Genomic DNA, 25,912 nt, shown 5'->3' with positions numbered 1-25,912 from the left:
CAAAATCAGAAAACTAATTTAGTTGCCTAAATATGGATGTACGGCCCTCAGTTATAGTTCTTATTTCTAAGGCTCTGGGCTACAAAGCCTAACTGCTCCTCTTTTTTTGATTTAGGATACAGCTGGACAAGAGAGATACAGGACTATTACAACAGCCTATTATCGAGGCGCAATGGGGTTTATCCTCATGTATGATATCACCAACGAAGAGTCATTCAATGCAGTTCAGGACTGGTATGGAACAAAATAGTGTTATTTCTCTCTCTTTTTTTAAGCCAGTTATCTCTTCACCAATGTTTGCTGACTGTTTAATTCAGGTTGGGAGTAATTTTCTTATCCCCCGCCATTGCTTTGTATGACTGTTCTTCATTGTTCATTTGAAATTCAGAGGTAATGTTTCACTTAGTAATTGTACTTAAGAAGAAGTTGCACAGCTCAATAGCTAGTTCCTTTAGGGATTTTTTTTTAAAACATTATTTTATAAAAGGCTTTATTTCCAGTGATAGATTTTTAAAGCACTTATTCACAGCAAAGAAATATATACAGTAATGTATGATATTTATGGGTTATTGAGGCTCTTCATTATAGAGCCAATACAACCCAGTTAAATACTGCTTTTACTTGGCCAAACTTTATTATAACGAGTAAAATCTAAAACATAGAGGTAAAATTTTCAGAAACACCTAATCCCATTTTCAGTTGAGACTTAGGCATTTAAGAACTAATCACTTTTGAAAGTGGAACTCTGTGACATAAGAGTTTTTGAAAACATTAGTTTAGGTTTTCAAATTAACCTTTATGAACTCTATAGAAAGGTGAATTGGGGTCTTACTAATTTTTTAGTTATGACCATTGCTCCCCTGTAAACTGTCTGCTTGTGTGGCCACTCAGGAGGGATTCAGATGTTGCCCAGTTGTTGAGCAGAGCACCCACATCTAGTTTGTTTTGTTTTGTTTTGTTTCTACTGGTGGTGCACTTTCACACATACCTTGGTGCACATAATTTATCCTGCAAATGAGGGGACAAAAATCTGCACAGGGATGGAAAAGATTAGAGGCAACATTGGTTGTGGTGCCTGGTTTGGTTCCTTTAGACTATGGTTTCCCAAACTGGGGGGCGTGAAGAAATTCTGAGGGGGGGCACGAGGCATCCCAGCTCCCCACATCATTACCCCCACCCAAAGAAAAACCCAACCCTTGCTTCTGGCTCTCAGCCTCTGTCATTTTACGTGGACGACCCGGTGCAGCCACTATAAAAAGCAGGCAGCCACTGAAGACCCATGTGGAGCTATCTGCCTCTTGCAAAGGGGAGTGAGTGGGCTGGGGAGAGAAGGCGGGAGGAGGATGGGGTTAAATTGGGGGTTGGGGATGCCTGGCTCAGGGGAGGGGGATGGGGTGAGAGTGGGGGGCTGGTGGTGCTTGGCGGGGCTCGTGGGGTATGGGCAGCTGGCTTGTGGGGCTCATGGGACTTGGGTGGCTGGCCCCAGCATCACCGGGGTTTGGGAGGCTCAGGTTGGCAGGTGAGCAGCTGGCCCTGGCAGCATGGGGCTCAGGTGGAAGGCTGGCCCCAGCAGTGCAGGGCCCCAGTAGCATGGGGCTTGGTCACCTTGGATGGGAGACTCTGGCAGTGCAAGAGGCAGGCAGGCAGGCAGGCAGCTGGTGTGGGCAGCTCTGGCAGCTGGCACAGGGCTCAGACAGCTGGTGGTGTAGTAGGCACCCGCAAGGGGCCAAGAAAAACTATTTGTAATTATTTTTTATTTGAAATAACATTTTTACATAAAGTTTTTGTGTTTATTTTAAATTACAAATTGAATTTTTTGTTAAAAAGGGGGTTGCATGATAGTAAAGAAGCGGCGCAGGGGGCATGATGCCAAAAAGTTTGGGAGCCACTGCTTTAGACTCACTGTAGCATTAGTGAACCATTGCCCTTGCTGTACTGAGAATGTGTGTTTAAAGATGCCTAAGACCGAAATACAATAGTAGGGTAGGGGGTATAGGACCGACCCTTTCAATATATGGTTCATGGCATTTTAAAATACGAGCTAAGAGGCTCACAAAGTTATTTTGAAATAACAGCTGATATCTCCAAATAACTGTGCTGAGTGGACGTAGCCTTAGGAAAGGAATAGCTTTCAATCCTTCTACAAGGGGCTCTGGCAAAAAATGTCCTCAGTAGGCTGTATGTAAAGGAATGCATCTGTTTGTGGTGAGCAGGGTCAGAGGTTGGTGAGTCTCTTCCTGTCTGTTCCTTTGAAGATGTTTTTTCACAACCAGGCAGCGGTGATGACAAATGCTCCGGGCCCCAGGGCAAGGTGGAAATGGGGCCCAGCTCTGCATCCCAGGAAGTGTGGGGCCTTGGGCATTCGTTCCTTAGCACCACCCAACTGTGGCACTGGCCTGCTTCCCTCCCCACTTCTCCTGCACTCCCTCATGCCCACATGCAATAGCGCAGCAGCGCTGCTATGGCAATTCAAAGGGGCCCAGTGGCCACCCCACTCAGCAGGCCTGCAGCTAAGGAAGGTGACAACAGCACATGACAGACAAACTTATATGCAGCAGGAGGCAACAGCACATAGGAGACAAATGTATAGTACCTGCACCTGTTGGAAATATAGATTGCTCCTAAAAATATGCTGATTGTACTGGTCCAGCATTAGGGTTGCCAAGTGTCCAGTCTGCGACTGGAAAGTCCAGTCAAAAGAGAACCAGTATTATATCAATGGAGCTTGAGGGGTAGGGAGATGGCAGGTCATCAACCCATGCCTGCTCTGGCCCTTCGGGGGGAAGGGTGGCCTGCATGTGTGTGAGGGTGTCATGAATGAGTGCAGGGAAGGGGTTAATCTTTCCAAATGTAACTTGAGTCTAGGTGAGCCAATGGGTGTGAAGTAACATTGTTTCAACTGAGAACAGTTGCAGCTTTCCAGGGCTTTTTGTCTGCAGAACAGCAGAGAGAAAGTCATGGGGAGAAGATTTCTCCCAGGGAATTGGAATGAAAATCAGAGAGACCCTAACTGTCCCAAAACCAGTCATTGAGGTGTAAGTAAAAGGGAAATATATAGTTCGACGTGATCAGATTATGGTTATTTTAAATTTGGTTGGACTGGCTGCTCTGTTTCATTCTTTTGTGTTGTTGTTTGACTTGAGATTTTCCCCCTGTAACTTTTAAGCTGAATCCCAGGGAAATATTTTTTCTGCATGTAACCCATGATTTACTTCTCTCTTGTTTTGTGAATAAATCACTGTTTTTAAGCAATTGATCTGATCTGGTGTCATAAGAAGGGTCTGTCTGCGTCCACTGGTCATATAAGCTATCAAGTTACTGCTTGGTTTGTTCTCAAGCCCTCTGTGGAGGGGGAAATGGGTCTGGAGTTTCCCCATGGGGGGTATTCCTCAGTGTGCCTGCCTGGCTTAAAGGGATCTCCAAGGACTGCGGTGATGGCAGCCACCTTCCAGGACCCAGGGGATCTGTGACCCAGGGAAGTTTTAAAGTAAAGCCTTTGTATAGGCAAGGTGTTTTTAAAGATTTTCTGGGACAACACTTTCTGCACTTGAAGTGTGGAGTGGGGAGGAGCCCTGACAGAGGAGTGCCCTAGAAAAAGCCTCAGTGTGAGGGAAGGAGTTGCAGAGTGATCCCCCTTCTCACACACCCGTAGTGGTAGCTCATGTGGCCCTGGTCCCAGGGGGCTGTCTGGGTTTGTCCCTCCAATCCCGGTGCATGGGGCTGGAGATCAGGCCAAACTTAAACAGTGCTGTGATCAGGTGCATTGGGATCAGGCTGCAAGTGCCAGAGTGGGGAGCCCAGCCCTTTGGGATGAGCTGATTTGGCTGAGACGAAAGGGTTTGAAAGACATGAAAGCTGGGACTGTTGGGGGAATCTCCCAAGGGGCTGTCTAGTCTGATAAATTTACTGAAAGCAGCAAGTGCTAGAAGCTTCAGAGGAAGGTTCAAAAAACTGCTTGATGGACAGCTATGGAATTTTGTGCTCAGGTTCTCCTGACCCCTCTCAGATTGGTTGGTTCATGGCCTAATGCATATGAGGCTGTATCCCTTTTAAAAAAAATCCCAATACCAAACACTATAACGCGGGGCTTGGGGAGGCTCAGATGAATGGAGATTTGGGAGCATTGGCCCAAACAGCATCTTCCTTGTCAGCTGCTCCGTGACCGGTTCCAGGCCTCTTATTTGCAAATTGGCTGAGAGCAAGCTTTGAAAACTCAAGGCACGGACTGGTTGGTTGTCCGCTGCTGCCTTATCTTCAGCAGAGAGCCTGAGAAAAATGAAGCTCAGATGCGTAGGGAATTCTTTTAAAATTCAGACTTAGAGCTGTATTTATGGTTTGATGAAGGAGGAAGAGGGAGTAATATATCAGTGTTGTTGGGGAATGGGAGGGTTTAACCTGAAAACTAGACACTGAGCCAGATCTTCAGTAGGTATAAATTTGTGTAACTTCATTGAGTTCGGCTGTATTGGTTTACATCTGCAAAGGGTTTGGCTCTTTAATTATAAACTCTGGAAATGGTTATATTTTTTTGCAATGAAATATATAAAGCCAGTGGTCAATCAGATTTTAAGCTCCACAATAGAATCTGTCTTTGGACTTGCAAGTTGAAATGAACCTTGTGAAAATGCTGATTTTATTTCCTTCTTCTGTATAAATGGCTGAAACATAATTGGGCACTAGAACAGAGGGACAGACAGAATTGCTGGGCCTTTGGCCCAGTGGCGGGGCAGGTGGAGGTTCTGTGCTGGCAGAAGGGTTGCGGTTATCCTTCAATGCCATCTGGGACTTTAGCAGCTGGGAGCCAAGATCAATTGTGAATCACCAGGCCCTCTGTTGGCAGGCCTGTACTAGAATCTATGCCTTCCTTAATGTTAGGACAGTTTTCACTCACAAAATACAGAGTTTGACAGTAGAGGTAGTTTTTTTTTCCCCACTTCAAAAAGAGCAAGCCCCAAGAATCCCCTAAAATAATCATTCCTGTTTCTTCTCTTAATGCTTATAGGTCATAGAGTAGAAAGGGTTTGTCAGTTTGCAAAGAAGCAGTCCAGTGATTTAAAGAATCTAGAATGATTTGCAGGGCAAGTGATTTTGCTGGCATCTGATAGATAGGTATGTGACCTTTCCAGGTTTTGTAAATGATCACCATTCAAGTGCATCAAAACTTGTTCTGGAATTCTCTCACAGAAGTACAAGTTTTGGTATTAACTGTAAGCATCAAGAACAATTCAGGTTTTTGTACTGAACAATAGTTCTTTTTAATACTGCGTATTTATGAGATCTCTGAGTTGTCCTTATAATTATGCAGAAAGCATATGTATTAGTGGAAGCTGTAAATCACTTTCCCATCTGTACAAACTTCAAGCACTAAAGGAGCATTTCCGTCATGGCATGTTAAACATGGCTTTGATTAGAAACTATGGCTGGTTTATATCAAAACAATGAGGAACTCCATGTTGAATTAGCTGTTAAATTCACAGAGGCATGCATCATATCACTGGAACCGTGAGCTAATGGAGCGTGCCTCCCATTCATATTTTGTTTTGTGTTTTCAAGTGACCACTGACAGCTCCAAAAGTCAAGTGAGCATCTTGGGTAGGTAAACACAACAATTGATATTGGGAGAATTTTATTTTAGAGTGGTATTCCCACACTTCATACCTCTGTAGGTCATCCATAGACTCGTACTACTGCATATGTGATGGGGCCACTTGAGTTTTCGAGGTAAGAAATAGAACTTTCCTTGTAGAACAGTGAGGAGGGTGGTATGGCAATCTTGGTAAGAGAGAGAAACTGGCCATACATCCCTGAGAAAGACACAACAAAGGGTAAAGTGAGAATGAAGGACCTAGGGACCATGCCATTCTGGCAACAGATGTTTGCCTTGCATTGGTAAAATAGAGCAAATCCACATAATAATGTGCCCAAAGAATCAGGGTCACAGTCAGTCTGGAGTTAGAGATGGAAGATCAAGCAAAGTCTGGCATTGCAGCCGGCCAAAGTCTGTGTGGTTGAGCAGACAACTTCCTCAGGCAGTGTCTGAAGCTCTATGTGGCACTTGGCCAGTCAGAGAGCTGCAGGAGACTGTCCCTCAGGATCTTTTGGGCCATTCTTCCTGTGGCACTTGTTCTCCATAGGGTATGTCTGCACTTGAGAATAAAGTTGAATTTATTAAAGTTGACTTTGAACACTAGATTTTTATAAAGTTGAAGTTGACTGTTTGAAACTTCTCGCAAAGTTGACTTAGGGAATCTAATGGGGATGCACTAAGTTTGACGGTGGTAGCAGTGCATTATGGGCATCTGTTGCACAGTTCCTGCAGCCTCATTGCATTTTGGGCTTCTGTGCCAGTGTCTTGTGGGGGAAAAAAAAAGTCACTGCAAGTGGTTCTGGGTTTCTGATGTCATCCCACTGGAAAGAAATGGACAAGGGAATTCTTTTGCTGCATTGACATTGACTGTTACCTGCCATTATAAAGGATAATATGTATCTGGAGATGCCTCAGTGTTTGGTGCAGTGTTTTGTGATGACTTCCCACACTGTCATACAGTGTATTCTGAATTTAATGCCCATGGACAGGGGTCTGCAACCAAAATAGTGAGAAGAGCCATCTTCTCAAATTTAGTTAAAAATCAATACTTAAGAGCCTCAATGCATGTGAATATGAGACAGTCCTTAATAAATAATGTCACCCCACACTTTTTGTAACCCCTATTGGTGTGTACACAGTGATTTATAATGCAATACATGTAAATATTTATCCCTATTCTGAGTCCTAGTAAGCTCCAAATCAGTTTTATCTAGTGGCAATGAGTACCTGAAATTTAATTGGGTATCCAAAGGAAGTCAATTTAGGAGCATACAGCATAGCAATCTTATTTACAATGGGTGCGCTTCGCAGTATATAGAAATAACAGCTCATGATCTTATATTTCTATTTTATTATAAAATGTCTCTTTGAAACAAGTTACTAATTTTCTCCTAGTCTCTAACTTCTTTATTGCCTCCCATTACAGCATTTACCCATCTTCCTTTATTTCCAGTTACTAAATCACGTTAAAGGCAATTAAATACATCAAACACATTCCTAACATTAATTTTCCACATAAGTAATTGATGACTTTGCCAAAGGGATGTTATCTTTTTGCAAATGCAAGGGTACGTTGTGTGCCATGAAAAAATTTCTCTTTTCAGATGTGAACCAAAAACATTTCAAAATCCCCATTTTAAGATGGGGTGGGGTGGAGAAGGGAGACACCTAAACCACTCAATACCTGTCCAGAGCAGGACCCTGCTCACCTCACCATGCTGTGGTGGTCCAGGATGGGGACAGCACGTGTGCGACCAATAATAGGCCCTACTACAAATCTCTGATTACAAGTGCAGGGACATGGACGTGTCTAACGTGTTCAACTATTGCAAAAATCCTTAGCGGGAGGCACGGTGGGAGTGGGGCCTGGCTCCCCGCCTCTGGAAGGGGCAAGACAAAGGGCGGAAGGATGGGGTTTAGGGCAGTCAGCTGTGGGGGCCCCCCATGCTCCCTCAGCCTCGTGCGGAGTGGGGGCACAGCTTTCCATGGTGTTCCAAAAGTGTTCAAAGCTGCTTCATCAGCAGCAGTGGCTGGAGCTCCAGGCTCCTTTGAAATGTTAGGCCTAGGACCAACTTTGCCAGGCCTGATCCTAGGTTACTAGATGCGGGACTAACCTCTTTGTGATTGTTCCTTTATGTTGGTAAAACATCCCCAGCACTTTCCAAAGGGTAAGTCTATATTAGGGAAATAAGTCAATTTCAGATATGCAGTTCTAGCTACAGCATTTGTGTAGTTAGAATTGACATATCAGAATTGACTTCCCTAGTGAAGTCTGAGCCTCTATAGTCTTGCATCAATGTCCCTTACTCCACGCAATAGCAAAGAGTATATGGGTCAATGGCTGAAGCCAGAATGGTCGATTTTGCTTTGTCTTTACCAGATGTGCAAAATCGAACTCTGGAGGATTGATCGCCCGCGGGTTTATCCCCTGGTAGGTATAGACAAGCCCTAAGAGATTCTCAGGAATACTTAGATTCCCAGAAGACAGCAGTATTTCACCTTTAAAGAGGAAGGTATCTCTCTTCCTGCTGGTATTTAGGTGGGTAACATCAGGCAATTTTCTACAACAATAGGACAATATGTTCTGGCCAGCTCCATAAACATTTTTATTGAGCAAGTATTTTGCCTGCACATAACTAGAACATTACTTAGAAGTCTCTGGGAATTCAAGAGGTGGGCAATGCTTGAAAGACAAAGAAATATTTGGCAGAAGGCATTCTAAATAACATAAAGGAAAAAAATACAATGTATTAACGGCTAAATATCTTCAACCTTCACAAACGAGTCTTACTGTGCAGAATCCAGAAGTATGAGTTACTTCAGAAAAGGTATAGTGCTGTGTAAAGTGAATTTTGAGTCTGAGCCTTTGAGGTGCTGATATCAGAGAGGCTTCAGATAATATTTAAAGGTTGAGAGTCAGATTCTTCCCTCAGTTACTCCATGTTATAACCCCATAAGTCACTGGACATTCTAGCAGTTAGTCCCAGGCATCTCCTCTATCCTCCGAGTGCCACGTTTTTCTGCCTGCTTAGTGAAATGTTTTGTCCAAACACAGTAAATACACCATAGTGTAAATAAAACTTTGTCATAAATGCACTGAGAGATGGTAGGTTGCTGACACCTTAACCTTTGGGAATAAATTCAAAGGATTCAAAGACACTTTACCACTCTCATAATTTAAATCCAGTGGAGAACCCTTCAAAGTTCTTTGAAAACAAAGCATTTTGGCTTATTTTAGAAATGACATTTGGACATATGATTTCAACATTTTCTCCTACATAAAAAGATTCTGTAAGATGTTGACAGAACTTATACAGGTTGTTTGTTGCTGTGTATTTTTCTAATACATGTGACTTAGAGTAAAGCTTGCTCTATGTCGTGAAAGAAGCATTTTTTTTCCTCAAGGCAAGAAACTGAAAACATGTACATTAGGTGGCACACTTTAATTTGATTAAAATTTGTTTGTTTATATGAAATCTGATGAATACATTTATAGATAGTTATGAGAAGAGTTTCAGGCCTTTGCAAGGAAAAGGGTTACTAGTCAGACGTACAACCCTGCACAGATAGCTTATATCCACCTCTGACCCACGATCTACAAAAAAAATTTCCATGGTAATCTGCAGCTATAAAGCAAAATCTGCAGGGCTCTGCTAACAACCTGTGATGCAGAGCTGTGCTAAACTCATGATTCCAAACCACCCACTCTCTTACTCCCTAGAGAACTCCTGACCCGCACCCCACTCATGCCCCCCACCATGCCTCCTTCCCCACTTTGGGCAGGAGGATTACAATCCTGGACCCTCATATGTAGCACCACCTTTCCCTGCAGCAGGACTCGGACACCCTCTGGAGGTGCAGCTACTCTAACCCACACAGACCCAGTTGAGACAGACATCAGCAACAACTACAGTCCCGGTGGCACTTGCTAGTTGAAAGTACATCATCTCTTTCAAAAAGGCACTTGGCTCACTGCACAGGAACACACAGTCATACTCCCTTCTGGGAGCTGTAGTTTACTTCCTCCATCTGAGCAAGCTGGGGATTACAACTTGCAGTATGCCCCAGCAGGCTATTGTCACGTTGATACAGAGAGCTAAGCTGGAACCTGAGATCTGGGTGACAGCCACTCCCTTTGGGTGAGTGTGTGCTGCAGTCCCTGCTTGTAGCTGCATCTGAGCCATGGATGTGTAAGGCTCTGGTCAAAGGAAATTTTACATTCAGGATATTCCATGCACAAAAAGAAAAAAGTACAAGACCCTTGAGATGAACTGTTCTGGGGATGGTTTTACTCTGCCTTCTGCATCTATGTGGGAATTGGACAGAAAATAATCGCACAATAAGAAACAATCATAGGGTTGGAATAGACTTCCAGGGGTCATCAAATCCAACTCTCTGCTCAAAGTAGGACCAAATCCCAACTAAACCATCCCACTCAGAGCTTTGTGAAGTGGAACTAAAAATCTCTAGGGATGGAGATTCCACCAACTTTGTAGGTAATTTATTCCAGTGCTTCACCCTCCTCCTAATTAAATAGTTTTCCCTAATATCCAACCTAGATCTCTCCCACTGCAACCTGAGACCATTGTGCCTCATTCTGTTATCTGTCACTACTGAAAACAGCCTCTCTATGTCCTCTTTATAATCCCCCTTCAGGTAGTTGAAGGCTGCTGTCAAATCCCTTCTCACTCTTCTCTTCTGTAGACTAAATAAGCCTAAATCCCTCAGCCTCTCCTCATAAGACATGTGCTCCAGCTGCCTAATTATTTTTGTTGCCCTCCGCTGGACTCTCTCCAATGTGTCCACATCCTTTTTGTAGTGGGGAGCCCAGAATTGGACACAATATTCCAAATGTGGCCTTGCCAGTATCAAATAAAGGGCAATAATCACGTCCCTAGATCTGCTGGCAATGCTCCTACTAATGCAGCTCAACATGCCATTTGGCTTCTTGACTACAAGGGCACATTGTTGACTCATGCCCAGCTTCTCATTCACTGTAATGCCCAAATCTTTTTCTACAGAGCTGCTGCTTAGCCTGTCGGTCCCCACCCTTTAGTAGTGTCTGGGATTCTTAGGTCATGAGTGCACTTGTCCTTGTTAAACCTCATCAGATTCCTTTTGGAACAATTTTCTAATTTGTCTAGGTCACTGTAGACCTTATCCTGTAGCCTATCTACCTCTCCCCCTAGCTTAATGTCATCTGCAAATTTGCTGAGAGTGCAATCCATCCCCTCGTCCAGGTAACTAATGAAGATGTTGTGGATGTGATATACCTTGACTTCAGCAAGGGTTTTGATACGGTCTCCCACAACATTTTTGTCCATAAGTTAAGGAAATATGGATTGGATCCTTGGACTATAAGATGGATAGAAAGCTGGCTTGATGGTCTGGCCCAACGGGTAGCGGTCAATGGCTCAATATCTGGATGGCTGTTGGTTTCAAGCGGAGTGCCGCAAGGCTCGGTTCTGGGGCCAGTGTTATTTAACATCTTTATTAATGACCTGGATGAGGGACTGGATTGCACCCTCAGCAAGTTTGCGGATGACACAAAACTAGGGGGACAGGTAGATTGGTTAGAGGGTAGAGAGAGAATCCAGAGGGACCTGGATAAATTGGAGGACTGGGCCAAAAGAAATCTGATGCGGTTCAATAAGGAGAAGTGTAGAGTCCTGCACCTGGGGCGGAAGAATCCCAAGCATTGTTATAGGCTGGGGACTGACTGGCTCAGCAGCAGTACAATGGAAAGGGACCTACGGGTTATGGTGGATGAAAGGCTGGATATGAGTAAACAGTGTGCCCTTGTATCCAAGAAGGCTAACGGCATACTAGGGTGCATTAGGAGGAGCATTTCGAGCAGATCTAGAGAAGTAGTTATTCCTCTTTATTTGGCACTGGTGAGGCCACATCTGGAATATTGTGTCCAGTTTTGGGCCCCCCAGTGTAAAAAGGATGTGGATTTGCTGGAGCAGGTTCAGTGAAGGGCAACAAAAATGATGAAGGGTCAGGAGCACAAGACCTATGAGGATAGGCTGAGGGATTTGGGCTTGTTTAGTTTACAGAAGAGAAGACTTAGAGGTGATTTAATAGCAGCCTTCAACTTCATGAAGGGGATCTCTAAAAAGGAGGGTGAGAAGCTGTTCTCAGTGGTGTCAGGTGGCAGAACAAGGAGTAATGGTCTGAAGTTGAAGAGGGAGAGGTGTAGGTTAGATATTAGGAAAAACTTCTTCACCAGGCGGGTGGTGAAGCATTGGAATGCGTTGCCTAGAGAGGTGGTGGATTCTCCATCCCTTGAGGTTTTTAAGTCCCGTTTGGACAAGGTCCTGGCTGGGCTGACTTAGTGGGGGTTGATCCTGCTTGAAGCAGGGGGCTGGACTAGATGACCTGCTGAGGTCCCTTCCAGCCCTGTGATTCTGTGGTTCTATGTTGAACAAAACTAGTGCCAGAACAATCCTTGGAGTACTTTGCTTGTTATCAGCCATCCAGACGTCCTATCCACCTTACAGTCCATTTATCCAATCCATACTTCTTTAACGTGCTAGTAAGAATACTGTGGGAGACCATATCAAAAGCTTTGCTAAAGTCCAGGTGTAGCAAATCCACAGAGCTAGTTACTTAATCACAGAAGGCAATCTGACTGGTCAGGCATTTGCCTTTGGTGTTTCCATGTTGATTATTCCTGATCACTTTCTTCTTTTCCAAGTACTTCAGAATAGATTCTTTGAGGATCCCCTCCATGATTTTTTCCAGAAAACCACATCATATTATGCAAAATCTGTTTTGTTCTGGTTTTTTTTTCTACTCACCTTTTCATGATGTCTCAGGATTCCTACAAATGTGGCCACAAACCAGTGGACTGTCAGTCCTATTTACTCCGAGCATTACCAGTGCATGCTCAGTTGCTTTTTGGCCTACTGCCCATGATGTCTCTCCTACAGGCCCCTCAGCTATTGACATCAGCTCCTCCCTGTCCATGTGATGAAAATTCCAGGAGGTGTGGACATCTCCCCCACGTGTCCAAATTATTCAACCACAAAGCATTTCGTCAGAGCAGGATTCTTTATTTTTTAGGTCTAGACTTGTCTGGGGGACTGACCCTGATCTACACTACAGAATTAGGGCACCATGAGGCAGCTTACATGAACCTAGCTCTGTAAGTATCTACACTAATATTTACCTCCCACTGCCCTAGCACACCCACTACACCGATTTAATAACTTCTCCTCCGTGAGAGGCATGGAATTAATGTCAATGTGTCTTGGTCAACACAGTATCAGTGTAAACACTGCATTGCTTTCATTGACTCTTGTTGGCTTTAAGAAGCTGTCCTGCAATGCCACACACTGACAGTTGAATAGGTGCAAGTTTAACCCTTCTGGGCATGGTGTACTGTCCCATCTAGCAGCACTGAGACCAGTTACAGAGCAAATGAGTGTGTTGTACAGCCTTAGCTTACATCTAGCTGGTTTTTAGCTCATGTGGTAGATGAGGCTCATGCACTAAACTCTAGAGGTCCTAGGTTCAGTTTTTCCCACAGACAGCTGGGGTCTATTGATGATACACAAGCACTTCAGGCAAGGGTGAGCACTGCAGATACAAGGAGCAAAGCATGGACTTGCAGAAACAATGCTGTTACTATGGTGGCTGTATGCTGATATAAGTTAGGTTGACTTAATTTTGTAGGGTAGATATGCCCTCTCTCTGCTCGCAGTTGAACTTGTCAGGCATTTGCCTATCGGGCACAAAAACATCTGCCTTGGAGTTTCAAACAGAAGGAATGGGGCTTGTGGTACTTCCCATAGGTTTTGGTGACCAAAATTGGCAGCTGGAAGCCTGATTGGAATCAATTCCCAAAGGTTTTTAAGGGATCATAATGGTTTAGCCTTTATTTAGTTCTTGTGTGCCATTTCCCTTTTTTCTTCCTGAACCGTTATCCCCTGGTGAGATCATTCAGTAGTTTGATAATGATAGGGTACTTCTTCACACATCTGTGGTAGTATCCACAAAATGCTAGACAGGACTTGAACTCTGTAATTTCATGGATGGAGCCATGCAGTAGGAGCCTGAATTTTATCAAGATTGGTACTTGCACCTTCTTGCAGTTGTGTCCCACATACTTGACTAAAGCTTTGGAGAACTGGCACTTACCAAGTGATAGCTGTAGTTCATAGGCTTCTCATTTAGTCTGGCATTTTTTTTCTTGGTTCTCAAGTTCTCCTGAATACAGTGGGGTCATTCAAGTAGACTATAGCAAATTTATGTCTTCCACAACTCTCCCCATGAAATGCTGAAATACTGTAAGTGCTCCAGATGTTCCTCATACTGTCAGAAGCCTATAGTGTAGATAACAGCTGGCTTGTGTATAATGTCTTGTCCCAACAAGTAAGGAAATTTGTAGATAAACTGTGGTGTACTGATCAATCAAACTGCATCCATTTAACATCCTGTGTTCTAGACACATTCTTATTTCACAATTGTTCTTCTGGCCACCACTTTGGGGGAGTCATTACAGGCTGTATGAGTCAGCAGTAGTTCTATTTGCTAGCAGTTCATGGAGCCTACGTTGTATATTCTACATCTTGGATATAGCAATTTTCTAAGAATGTTTCTGAAAGGGTGATGGATCTTGTAATCAGATATTATAAGGCTTGAGAATATTGCCTATCCTAGTACTATCAACCATATGCAAGAACAAGACACTGAGAAAATTCCATTGTCTCCCTCAAGACACTTGTTCACTGTTCCTTTCTGCAGACCAGCAGGCTGGCTGTCCTTTTAACTATTAATCATCTGAAGGTAAATAAGTTGTTGGTAGGAACTGGCTGAACAAATATTGAATACAAGTGAAAAAGAAAGAGTTAAAACAATCTGCAACTTGTTAAGAGAGGAAAAGGTCAGGTTAGTAAAGAGCATATACAAACCTCGTGTTAATTTCATTTTACAAGCTAGGAAATGTGTTAGCTTCAAAATACATAATTCTGCATAATTTCTGCATTTTGAAAAATCAGCCTGAACTCAAGAAAAGCCTTTGTTTAGACTAATTTCATTATCTACAAATAAAATGTGCTGTTCATTTATTTAAGGCAATATGCACAATTAAATGAAACCCTGTTTCACAGGTACTCATTGAATAATATAATTGACATTTCTGAGGGAGAAGAGAGTAGACTCTTCACAACTAATTAAAATGATTGAAAGTGATTCAGCATTGGAGGTTCTCTGTGAATCAGAAGCTGAAGGAATCAAGCCCCATGTGGTTAAAGGGAGAACAATTTAAGTAAATTAAACAGAAATAAAAACCGGTCAAATCATGGGTCTCTTTTGGCTAACCTGTAAATGCTGAAAAAAGCCAAGTTATGGTGAGTTTGGGTGAAGCTTTGCTGAAATTGTTGGGTGTACCAAACACCCTTTGTTCATGATATATATGTGAAGTAATTAAGCCCCTTTATGGAACAGACAGCTGAAACAACAGGCATCACTATCCAAAACAGGCGATCTACAAGGGTCATTGCCATCCATTAGACATCCATTATCCCATCTATACATGGGAACTAATCTTTCACCAAACCCTATTTCCCCCATATTTGATACATATGTTTCTTTACCTTTTTTTTTTTACTGGTTTCTAGCAAACACTTAGTCCACAGGATGGCTTTCCTATTCAAGTTGGTTTAATTTTTCAAGTATGAGTTCATGACAGACTATTTCAAATTCTTTACTAAAATCCTAAATATTCTATTTGCTGCATTGTTCTTTTCAATAGCCTGCATAAAAATAAAATAACAGCCATGACAAATTAAGTATTGTTTATTTACTGGAGTCATTGAGTTTTTGATACTGTTTTGGATTGTTTTCATCATAGCTTGTGACTTGTACCATATATTCCAATCCCTTTTAACAGTAGTTTACATCTGTTATATACACTTCTCTTTGTGGGGGTAGAGCCTGACTTAGGGTAAAGGCAGTTCCTCTGACTGATTTCTACAAGTAGACGTGACTGTCGAAGTTGTTAATTTTCCTACAATATATACAATGAAACTAAGAAATATAGCTTTTTTCTGTTTCTGTAATGTTTTAACCATTTTAAAAGTGTGAATGAGAAACTTTTTTAGTACATTAAGTTTGTATGCAAGGTATTGGGATAATAAAGTAGAATCTACCATATGTTGTGTAGTTAAAATGTTGTATTGGTGCCTTATATATTTGGTGATTTACCTTTTGATCTATAGCTGATTTACAGTTGGAATTGGGTTTAATGTTTTATTAATATTTTTCATTATAACTTATATAACATTCTTTTAGCATTACTGACAATACAGTTTCTGTGTCCTCTGTTCTGATATAGGGCCACTCAGATCAAGACCTATTCCTGGGATAATGCACAAGTCATCCTGGTTGGAAACAAGTGCGACATGGAGGATGAAAGAATCATTCCTTTGGAAAGGGGTAAACATTTGGCTGATCAGTTAGGTATGTGTTAAAGTTTCTCCTCTTCTCTTTTTATAATGTTCTTCTTTTTATTTGTGTATTAAACATTTGCTGAGTACTACAGTGCCATTTTCAGAATGTAAAGTTGCTTTTACATCAGAATTTTTTTTATTTTATATTTTTGTGCAATTTGAGAGATTATAAATTGTTCTTTAGAGTGGAGCAAAAAAATCCAACAATTACTGTGACCTGAGAACCTCCTGGCTAGTTGGCATTAAGGAGTGACTTGGTCAGCCTGGCTGACAGCTGCAGCAGACCCTGGAGCAAGGTGGAAGAGGGGCCTGGCTCCACACCCTGGAAGGGGTAGAGCCAAGGGCTGAAGGGGCAGGGCCTAGGGCATTCAGCCCTCAGCACCACTTGGACTGTGGTGCTCGCGCCCGCCCACCCCCTCCCCAAGCCATGCACAGTAGTGCAGGAGTGCTGCTGCGGCAATTCAAAAGGGCCTGGACTCCAGACCACCACCACTACCAAAGTAGCAGTTGCTGGAGCTGTGTGCCCCTTTGAAACACTGTGCTCATGGACACTGCCCCCCGTTTCCCTCCTGCTGGCGGTGGTCTTGGTTCTGGTATATACCTTCATGTTCACTAAAAAAGGTGGTGTGAAGTCTTAAGTGGATGCCAGGGTCACTCTGGTCATTAATATCATAGTGAATTATATGTACATATATGACATAAGGAGTTATGCATTTATACTGTATACTGGCAATATGTTTAAAGTCTGTATTGAGACATTGTTGAAAACCAGGTTTTCTGTTGGACAAGAAATGTCTTTTCACTTGTTGAGAGCTGTAAATTAAGCACTGCAAGCTAACACAACGGCTGTCTATTTACACACAAAGTCAACAAAGATTTGAAGTCAACAGGGAAGAACACACTGGAAAACAAAGGACAGGAGGAAGGAGGGAAACATTTATACGTTCTCTGAATATAGACAATGAATTTGAGGATATAAGTAGAAGGCAAAAATCCTACAACTGGGAAGTAAACATGCAGTGCATTTAGATTCATGAAAATGGGATCCCTTCCACTCTTGCTTGCAGAGGACTTTGATGGTGAGGTAAATGTCTTTGGACAACTTGTAAGCCTGTTAATTTACTCTCTAGAAACTGACTTCTGATTTTGTTTTATAGCTAACCTTTTGTGTCCTTTAGTCTTACAGGCTCTTGAATCTTTGATGAGAAACTTACCTTTGTTTTTGCTCTAAGTACATTTATGTGCTCTGATATTGACCTAGGTTCTGATCCCAAGATAAATCCTACAAGCTGAAGTGTACGCTGTTCCTTTGGGGAAAGCAGTTGTAGTTTTTCTATGAGAGTTCAGTGGATAAGAAGCTGGACACTAGTGGTGAATGCTTCAAAGGGACTTTGGGGTTGAGGTGCACCTATTGTTAGCCTGCAAGGCAAAATGAAAGAGTGCATGGCCCAGAGGAGAGTGCTTGAGTGGCTGTTAGGCTGGTAGTGTTGAGGAGCTGCCATCCAGCTAAGTATGAGCAAGGCTCCCTAACACTGGAGGTAGGGTTTAGCTCATCATTCTAGGTACCCTGAGAAAAGTTACAGTTAATTAATAGGTTTGCTGCCCACATATAGAAGTAACATAATCTGATTGCTGGAAAAAAGGAGCTTCTGGAAGAAACTGAGTTTCGAATAAAGATTTTTAGAACAAACACCAGAATATAGAACATGCACCCCAATTTCTCATGTATTTAGCATTCTCAAATCTGTATTTTGGGGTTCTATTCTTAACTGGAGGGATTGTACTCTATAGTTAAAAAAAGGAGACTAGAGCCAAATTGTTTATCTAGTTCCATCACTATTTAAGTGTGTGACTCTTAGGAAATCAACAGTTATGGACAGGGCTCTCTCTATGGGTGGTATTTATAATTTGTATTGTGGTAGGGCTGAAGAGTGTCAGTCCTGGAGCAGGAGCCCATTGAAATAAGCACTGTACACACAAGCTACTTCTACACTAGAAGCATCTGTCTACAGAAGTGACTGTCAGAAAAGATGTTCTGACAAAACTTCAGCTTGCAGGTCGCATCTTCACATAAAAGTGGATTGATCTTTTGATGCTCTGTGTTGACAAAAAGGGCCTCCTCGGAGCATCTACATGGCTTTTTTGTCGACAGTTCCTGTTGATAAAACACATATAATGTGTAGATACTCTGCAAGTTTTGTCAATAAAACCCTCTCGTGTAGATGTAGCCACAGAGTCCTATCTCAAACAACTTTCAATAATCAGATTACTCATATACCTTAAATATATCAGAACTGTACGTAGAACCATAAGGCTCCAATTTTGTCTGTGCTACCATAAATACTAAGACCTTCCCTTCCCTGTAATTATAATTGCTTTTTAGTAGTGGTCTATTAGGGCTTCTGAATTTCACATTGATAAAATACCTCCAATACAAAAAAGAATTAAATTGTTGTTTATCCATAAATTCCAGAGGGACCCTAGAAATACTTACATGCATCTAAGGGCCTGTCTCCAGAGGCTAAATAATATGGACTACAAGGGTGTGATTTCTAAACCACACTACGATGTTGCACATTAATTGATCCTGCAGACTCTGCTGGTACACAAGGTTCCCTAGTGCACTTCAATGTAGGATACAGCCCTGCATTAAATCATGCTAGGGAACGTTATGAAGAGGTTGCTCGTTATGGAATATAGCAATATAATAAGTAATGTATTTACCAAACTTTACTCATTACGACTTAAAATAAGAAAGACCCAAAACTTCTTGATTGTGAATGTTTACGTAGCTCTCAAAAATTGCTAAAAATAAATATCAAGAACTGGAAGCCCTGTTAAGTAAACATGTTTAGTTTGCAAAAGAAGTACTTGGTCTTTTTCTCACACATAAGCACGCAGCGTGCACCTGAAAATATAATTATATGCAAAACAGATACCTATCTTACATTCACACCTGCATGTTTTATATCGTTTGCATGTATGCTTGCATATTTGTCATGAGTAATTTAGTGTTCAGTGATTGCAAATTTGAAACTGATGCCTAAAGATATTACAACTAGGTGTGAAGTCCTGTTTGAGCTACTATCCCATCTTCTAATTTTTTTCTAAATGTTCTTCACTGGTGGGGGGGAAACCAAAACTACTATTTCCTGACATGTGGAGTCTAAAACCTACTACCTGGGATGTTTCAAAGGGCATGTTGCCTGCATGCATATAAATACACACAGAGTGTATGTTGTCTCCATACCAATTGATTACATCAGAACAAAGCTACTTAATGAACAGTCCACACTTGTACCACTTGACCTATTCTTGGCCTTGTCAAATGCACCAAGAAGAAATATATCCCCACTGGTAGAAGAAAGCAAAAGCTAATTATGCTTCTGGACGTTCCTGTCAATTCCACTCTGCTTTGGCCTCATAATGTTTGAAAAGTTGTCTATTTTAAAATAGTTCAGTTTTTATCAGGCAGCTTTTCTAAGGCCCACTGCAACATTATGTACAATGTCCTATGTTATTCCCTTGTGAGGAGAAAGAAGTTGGGTTAGTTGGTTATTGCCTGGTTGTTAGTTTTTATATGAAAGGCTTCATGTAAAATTTATGCCTCTGCATGCTTCTATGAGTATTTATAGGAGCAATAAAATAATCTGCGATGATGTACTTGATTAATGTCTGCTTGAGGTGAGGAGCCTTCATTATCTGGCAACTGGAGGCTAATTTTTCTTCCTTGGCATCACCTTTAATTTCAGCCATTAATAGGAATTTTGTAGAAGCAGGCCTTTTAATATCTTTAGGACAATAATTATGAATCCTACAATGGGAGTGTACTAAGGTTATAAACTTCAATGCATAAGGACATGTCTGAAGTTAGGCCAAAAATACTCTTGTAGTTGTCATGCCGTAGATGGTTCCTTGAACCTTTCTGTGTGTGCATCCAGTCCTAACCACTGTCAGAAGTTGTTTACTGGCCCACATGTAATGGGTTTGGTTCATTACGTCAGTGCCTTATTTAATAAGTACAATTCAATTAATATTTTCCCTCAACATCTGTGATGAAAATATTTGAATAGGTCTGGATTAAATTTCTGAAGCTACAGATTTCTGGGCTGATTTCAGCCCCAACCTCTGTGAGTATAAAATGTATATGCATAGTTCCCCATCACAAAAACACCAAGTGCTATGAGGATTCTAGGCTGTAGGACAGTCCATGAATATGTCTTAAAAGTACTTTTGCCCCTCTGTCTTTCTGTTCTGTGCTTTCAGGAACTAGCCTGCCAGTGACTGTAAGTTAAATAAGTTTGAGGTATCCTTGACAGCAGAGATTTATTCATCTGGAGTTGCTTGGTTTTGTTGATGGGTTATTATATTACTTTCACGAAGAACCAGTTCTAAAAGTTGACCTCTGCAAATTGTCTAATTATTCAAGTAGCATAGTCACAGCCAATAGCTTAGTGTTGGTATGTGCTCTGCTAGGTATTTTGTCTTGTTAAAAGTGAGGAGACTTTTTAAAATTATTTTGAAGAGATAGAAGTGTTTAGAAACTTACCTGTTGTTTTACAGATGGAAACAATGAGAATGGGAGTGATGGAATGATGGCAAACCTAGTTAGTTAAATTGGCTTTTCTTTTCCTTGGCTTAGTAACAGGGCATGAGAGCTGATGTGGTACAAACAGCCCCTCATACAAATCATCATGGATTGTAATTTATTGCAAAGCAGATCATTTATAGGATAGTTTGTCTTCTTGTTGTAGACAATGTAATAGTAGGAAGAACAGAAATAATGTAATTTTTGTAAATAATGATTAGTCTCCTAGGCCTCATCTACACTAGCATTTATTTTGAAAGGAGGGCCTCTTTTGAAATATCCCCCAGAGTGTCTACATGCAAAATGCATTCTTTCAAAAGGAGTTTGGAAAGAGCACAGCCTGCCTTTCAAAGTTGCTCTTCCTTTCCATTTCAGGAAGCGCGCGCCCTTTCTATAGACTCTTTCAAAAGTAAACCTGTGTAGATACTCCACAGACTGCTTTTCTGAAAGAGCAGTCCCCCATGGCACCAGCCAGCTGGAGCGTGGAGACGCCCCTGCCAGCACAAGTGGAGCTCTATGGTCTCTGATCCAGCTGCATTTAAAGACACGCAGACCCAGAAACCCCATAGCAGCAAGCTGAGTGTGTGCTGGCTGCAGGGAGAGCAAGCCTCTAGCAGTACGCCCTCCCAGTGATGCCAGACCGGCAGCAGCCACCCCATCGACAGCATGGCCAGCAGCCAGGACCCTGTGACCCCGCAGCCACCCCCCTCCCAGTCAGATGAAGGCTCGCAGGAGCCCAGCCAGGGGCCCCTCCTGGAGCGAGGCCGAGATTAAGGACCTCCTAGGACTCTGGGGGATGAAGAGCTCTTGCTTTACACAACTGGCCAGTGCTGGAATGCCACCACTTTCTCTGGGCTGTCAACAGGCCCGACCTCCTGGAACTCCCCCTCCCCCACCCCCCGTGCCTCCCGCCCAGCCAACCAGCTGTCCAGTTAATTTAAAGAGCTGTGGCAGGCATACTGCTGTGTTTGGGATGTGGCCAGCCACTCAGGGGCAGGGGCCAACACTTCGATGAGCTCAACCACCTCCTCGAGCCCAAGGAGGGTGGCACCTTCTATTGTGGTGCTGGACAGCACTGGGCTGGAGCCAGAGCCCAACACTGAGGCTGAGGACCTGCTGGGACCCTCGGGCGCAAGCATTCCCCAGCAGATGGGCTATGAGAGAGAGCCCACCAGTGATGACAAGGGCTCGAGCGACAGGACCCTTGCCATTGCTATACCCTCAGAGACCTCCAGCCTGGTCCCCTCCACCCAGGCCTCTCCTGAGTTCCTGCACGGACCTTCAGATAGGTCCTGGGCTTTTTGGATGACCTGGCGTGTGGGAGGAGGTGGCTGCCTCTGCCACAGCTGGCAGTGGGCTGCTCACTTGGCTGCCAGCCCCAGTCTGGACCTGCCCTGGACAGCTGTGCTCCTCAGGCCCCAGAGGGGGCTGCATGTCGCACTCAGCACCTGCCCCCATGGACAGCACCACAGGCCACATGGTCGAGGAGGGTAGTGGGTGGGGGGCCTGACCAAAGCCTGTGTGTGCCCCACCCAAGTGGGGACCCCCAGTACCTGGGATCCCCCAGGGCCCCTGGGCCATTGGACAGGGGGATGAGGGGACTATCGGGGCGGAGGGCATGGCCCCCAAGGCCAAGTTACAGGACTGATAGTTCATCTCTCTGTCCCCTTCTGTCTCCCCAGCACTGCCATCCAGGCGCTGGTCACATCATGTCCATGGCCCAGGGACCCTGCAGCAGCCACTGAGGGGGGGGCCAAGGCAGCCCACCTCCTGTGCCCACACAGGGCTGCAGCAGGGTCGCGCAACGGCACCACTGTGAAGAGGAGGCCACCACCCACACAGCCAGCCACCTAGTGGGATCCAAACAGCATCCTGCAGGAGTGGCTGGCATTGGAGGGGGCAGCCTGGGATTGGGTGGCATGCGCCCTTGACGCCTCACCTAGGGTGTGACCACCCGCCTTTCCCAGCCTCCCGCTCCCATGCCAGGCACCCTGCAGCTCCTCCTGCAACCTCTGACCTCCCCGCAGCCGCCTGGCTGGCACTTGGCCAATGTCTCGTGGCCAGCGTGGGCCAGGGCGAGCCAGTTGCTCCCGTCTCACCCATCTCCACTGAGCCCGTGGCTGCAGCACCCCTGTCCCAGCCCTATCCCAGCCCCAACAGGGACTCCATACTCGGGGCAGTAGGGGCACCCGTGGCTGGCACAGGTCACTGTCCCCCAACTCCATGGAGGAGTAAGGCCCACCACCCCATCCCTCCGTGTATATAGTTACCCCCCAGCCCCCATGTATATTGTTACTTTTTCACTGAGTAATAGCTCACATGTTGCATATTGTACAGTAAAGAGTTTATTTTCCACCACCCCGTGTCCCTTGTTCATGGTGGGGAAGCAGTGAGGGATGGATGGCTGGCGGAGGTGTTGGGATGGAGGGTGCATGGGGGAGGGTCCCCAAGTAAAGGCCTTCCTGAGGGTCTTCCTGACCTGCACCCCAGCCTAGTGTGTTGGCACCACAGGACAGCAGCTGGCTGCTCATAGCCAGGGCTGGTGTTGGCAGTCCACCCCCGCATGAATGTCTCATGCTTGCTCCTCACAGTATTGTGGAGAGTGCAGTATGCCCCCAACATGGCCAGCATGTTGTGGAGGCTGACTTGTAGGTGTGTTAGGGGGCACCGAAAGTATCCCGTCAGGTGGCCAAATGCCCACTCCACCATGTTCTGGGCTTGGTTCAGACGCTTGTTCAGAACGGCCTGGGTGGGGTCAGTATGTCTGGTGTAGGGCCTCATGAACCACAGGTGCAGGGGGTAGGCAGCATTTGCCACAATGCAGTGGGGCACGATTGTGTCCCTGACCTGGAGGTCCTGCAGGGGGATGTAAGTGCCCTCCTGCATCCAAGCAACAAGTTCCTAAACATCCAGGCATCATAGGCACAGCCCGACCAGCCCATGCAGACACCCTTGGGAACTGACAAGAGCCTGGAGCATCACAAAGTGGTACCCTTTGCAGCTGACAAAGGCAGGGAGTGCAGGGAGCCCCCTTCCACAGTCCCCCCTCCCCAGGGTCCGGTTCCCCATGCCTGGGAGCCCCCTACCCCTTCCCTTATAGTGGGTTGGGTGTGTGACCTGAGCATGGATTACCTCCATGAGGATGGCCCCGACAGTGGCCTCGCCCACCCCAAACTGGTGGTTGTCCGGGGTGGCCAGCTTCCAGAGGGTGATGGCTACCCTCTGCTGCAGAGGGAGCATGGGCTGCATCCAGGTGTCCTGGTGCTGGAGGGCTGCGGTGAGCTCCAGAAACATCCACTTGGTTGTGTGGAAGTTCTGGAGCCAGTGGTTGTCATCCCAGTACCCCAGCACCAGCCAGTCCCACCGCTTGGTGTTGATGGGATAGTTCCACAGGCGCTGGATCACCTGGAGGAGGGGGTGCAGACATTGCCCCATGGGGGTGGCCTGCAGGATGACAGCTATGTGGGTGGCCCCTGGAGCCACTGGAGGATGGCCACGAGCACTATGGCCAGCAGGCTGAGCACAGCCTCGAAGAGATCCCCATTGTGGAGCTGCTGGGGATCCATCTGCCTGTGGAATAGACATGTGGTCCTTGCACTGGGTCTTCATTGCTGTGTATGGCAAAGCAGCCCTCAGTGTGTGCAGGGTGAGGATGCTTGGGAGGAGCTCTTTAAAGGAGCAGCTGGCTGCAGGGTCCAGAAGGGCTTGTCCACCACACAACCTCGTCTGTGGTGTTTCCTGGCCCATTCTTTCAAAAGACTGCTTATAGCTGTGTGGACAGTCTCTTGCAAAAGAGCCAACTGGCATTTCAAAAGGGCACTTTGTGGCCTCAATCTGCTTTTTGTGCATAGACGCTTGTTTTCGAAAGGTGATCTTTGGGAAGGGAGCTTTCAAAAGGTTGCCTTTCAGGGTTGTGCTGTAGTGTAGACGTAGCCCTAGACTTCTGGGAATTGGAAGAAGAAGAGTTGTAGTGGCTGACGTCATTGCTTCAATGCATTGATATTCTGTTCTTGGCTGAGGCACTGTGTTTAAGTCTCATGTAAGAATTCAGATTTGTAATGAAAGAGAGCTAAGTGCCATGATTTGATCTGAGTGGGCAGGAGGGTTGACATAGTTGATTTGATGGCAGACTCCTTCACGGATGCAGGATGCCAATGGCATGCTGGGAAAAATAAAAAAAAAAAAAAAGCAATGTTGGAATCATCAGTAACTTCACTAATTCCAGTCTTGCTGTTTTCTGATGAGAAGGGGCAGTGTTCTGGAGTCTACTTATCTGCACTGCTTAGAAAGCTCATTGCCCTGGTAGTATTAAAGGTTAGCCTCATCCCTTAGACTTAGCTGAACCACGGACAGCTTCAGTCTGCCTGGATGTTCTATATTTCTGAAGTGTTTCTGGGTTACCAAATGAACATAAAACAAATTGTTGATGTTTTAAGCAGATCATTACACTCATTTTAAGCATGCTTTTTGTGACGAGACTTACAGATTTTATTTTTTTAATATATTTGTTCCTTCCTTCACAGGTTTTGATTATTTTGATGCCAGTGCCAAAGAGAACATCAATGTAAGACAGGTCTTTGAGCGTCTAGTGGATATAATCTGTGAAAAAATGTCAGAGAGCATAGAGTCTGACTCGTCCAGAGGCATTTCTGGGAAGAACATGCGACTCACAGATCACCCACCCCCTTTGCAGCAGAACTGTTCCTGCTAGTGATTTTAATCTCTGTGAAATCTCTCTTCCCCTTCCTTGAACACACTTTATCTTTTCACATGTGATGTATTATCTTACAGTCTGAAGACTGAAGTTTCTGTTATAGTGGAAATGGACGTGGTTGTTAAATGTCCTGGAAAGTTTAACGTTAAATATATTGAATATATCTAATCCTGTAAAACAAAACAAAAAAAAACTAAATAAATATTGTAAGTGCACCTAGTGTTAATGGATGAATTGCACTTAAGTGTGAGAATTGTATAATGTATTTTTAGATGAGTCCCATGGAGATTGTTGCTTTGTTGTTACCAGCCCTTGTGCTGGGGAGAGTGCTCTGCTATGCCAACATGCAGCTCAGAATCTGATAAAGAACACTGAGCATTAAAACAAAACAAAACAAAACAAAACAAAAAAACAGAAGGGAAAAGATTTTGAAAATAAAAGAAACCCACAGTCCCCTCACAAAATAGGAAAGTAAATATGGTCCTTCAATCTAAAAAACCCAGAACATCTCAAGACTTCAGGTAGGAAATGGCAATGCTCCTTGAGGTAAAACTCTGCCGTTGGCT

General features: G+C 44.2%; 1 protein-coding gene across 1 annotated transcript in view; it reads left to right on the top strand.

Annotated features, from left to right (window-relative positions):
• RAB3B (RAB3B, member RAS oncogene family) overlaps positions 1 to 25,672 on the top strand; it is a 125,022-nt gene extending 99,350 nt beyond the window's left edge. The window contains exons 4-6 of the mRNA XM_075003188.1: positions 116 to 234; positions 15,930 to 16,054; positions 25,156 to 25,672. Of these exons, the coding sequence (XP_074859289.1) occupies positions 116 to 234; positions 15,930 to 16,054; positions 25,156 to 25,343 (432 nt within the window). The 3' untranslated portion in view covers positions 25,344 to 25,672. The remainder of the gene's footprint in view (positions 1 to 115; positions 235 to 15,929; positions 16,055 to 25,155) is intronic.
• Positions 25,673 to 25,912: the final 240 nt, after the last annotated feature.

The sequence above is a fragment of the Carettochelys insculpta genome, chromosome 9 (assembly GCF_033958435.1).
Source record: "Carettochelys insculpta isolate YL-2023 chromosome 9, ASM3395843v1, whole genome shotgun sequence".
Lineage (NCBI taxonomy): Eukaryota > Metazoa > Chordata > Testudines > Carettochelyidae > Carettochelys > Carettochelys insculpta.
This window is presented reverse-complemented; position numbering and strand designations above follow the sequence as displayed.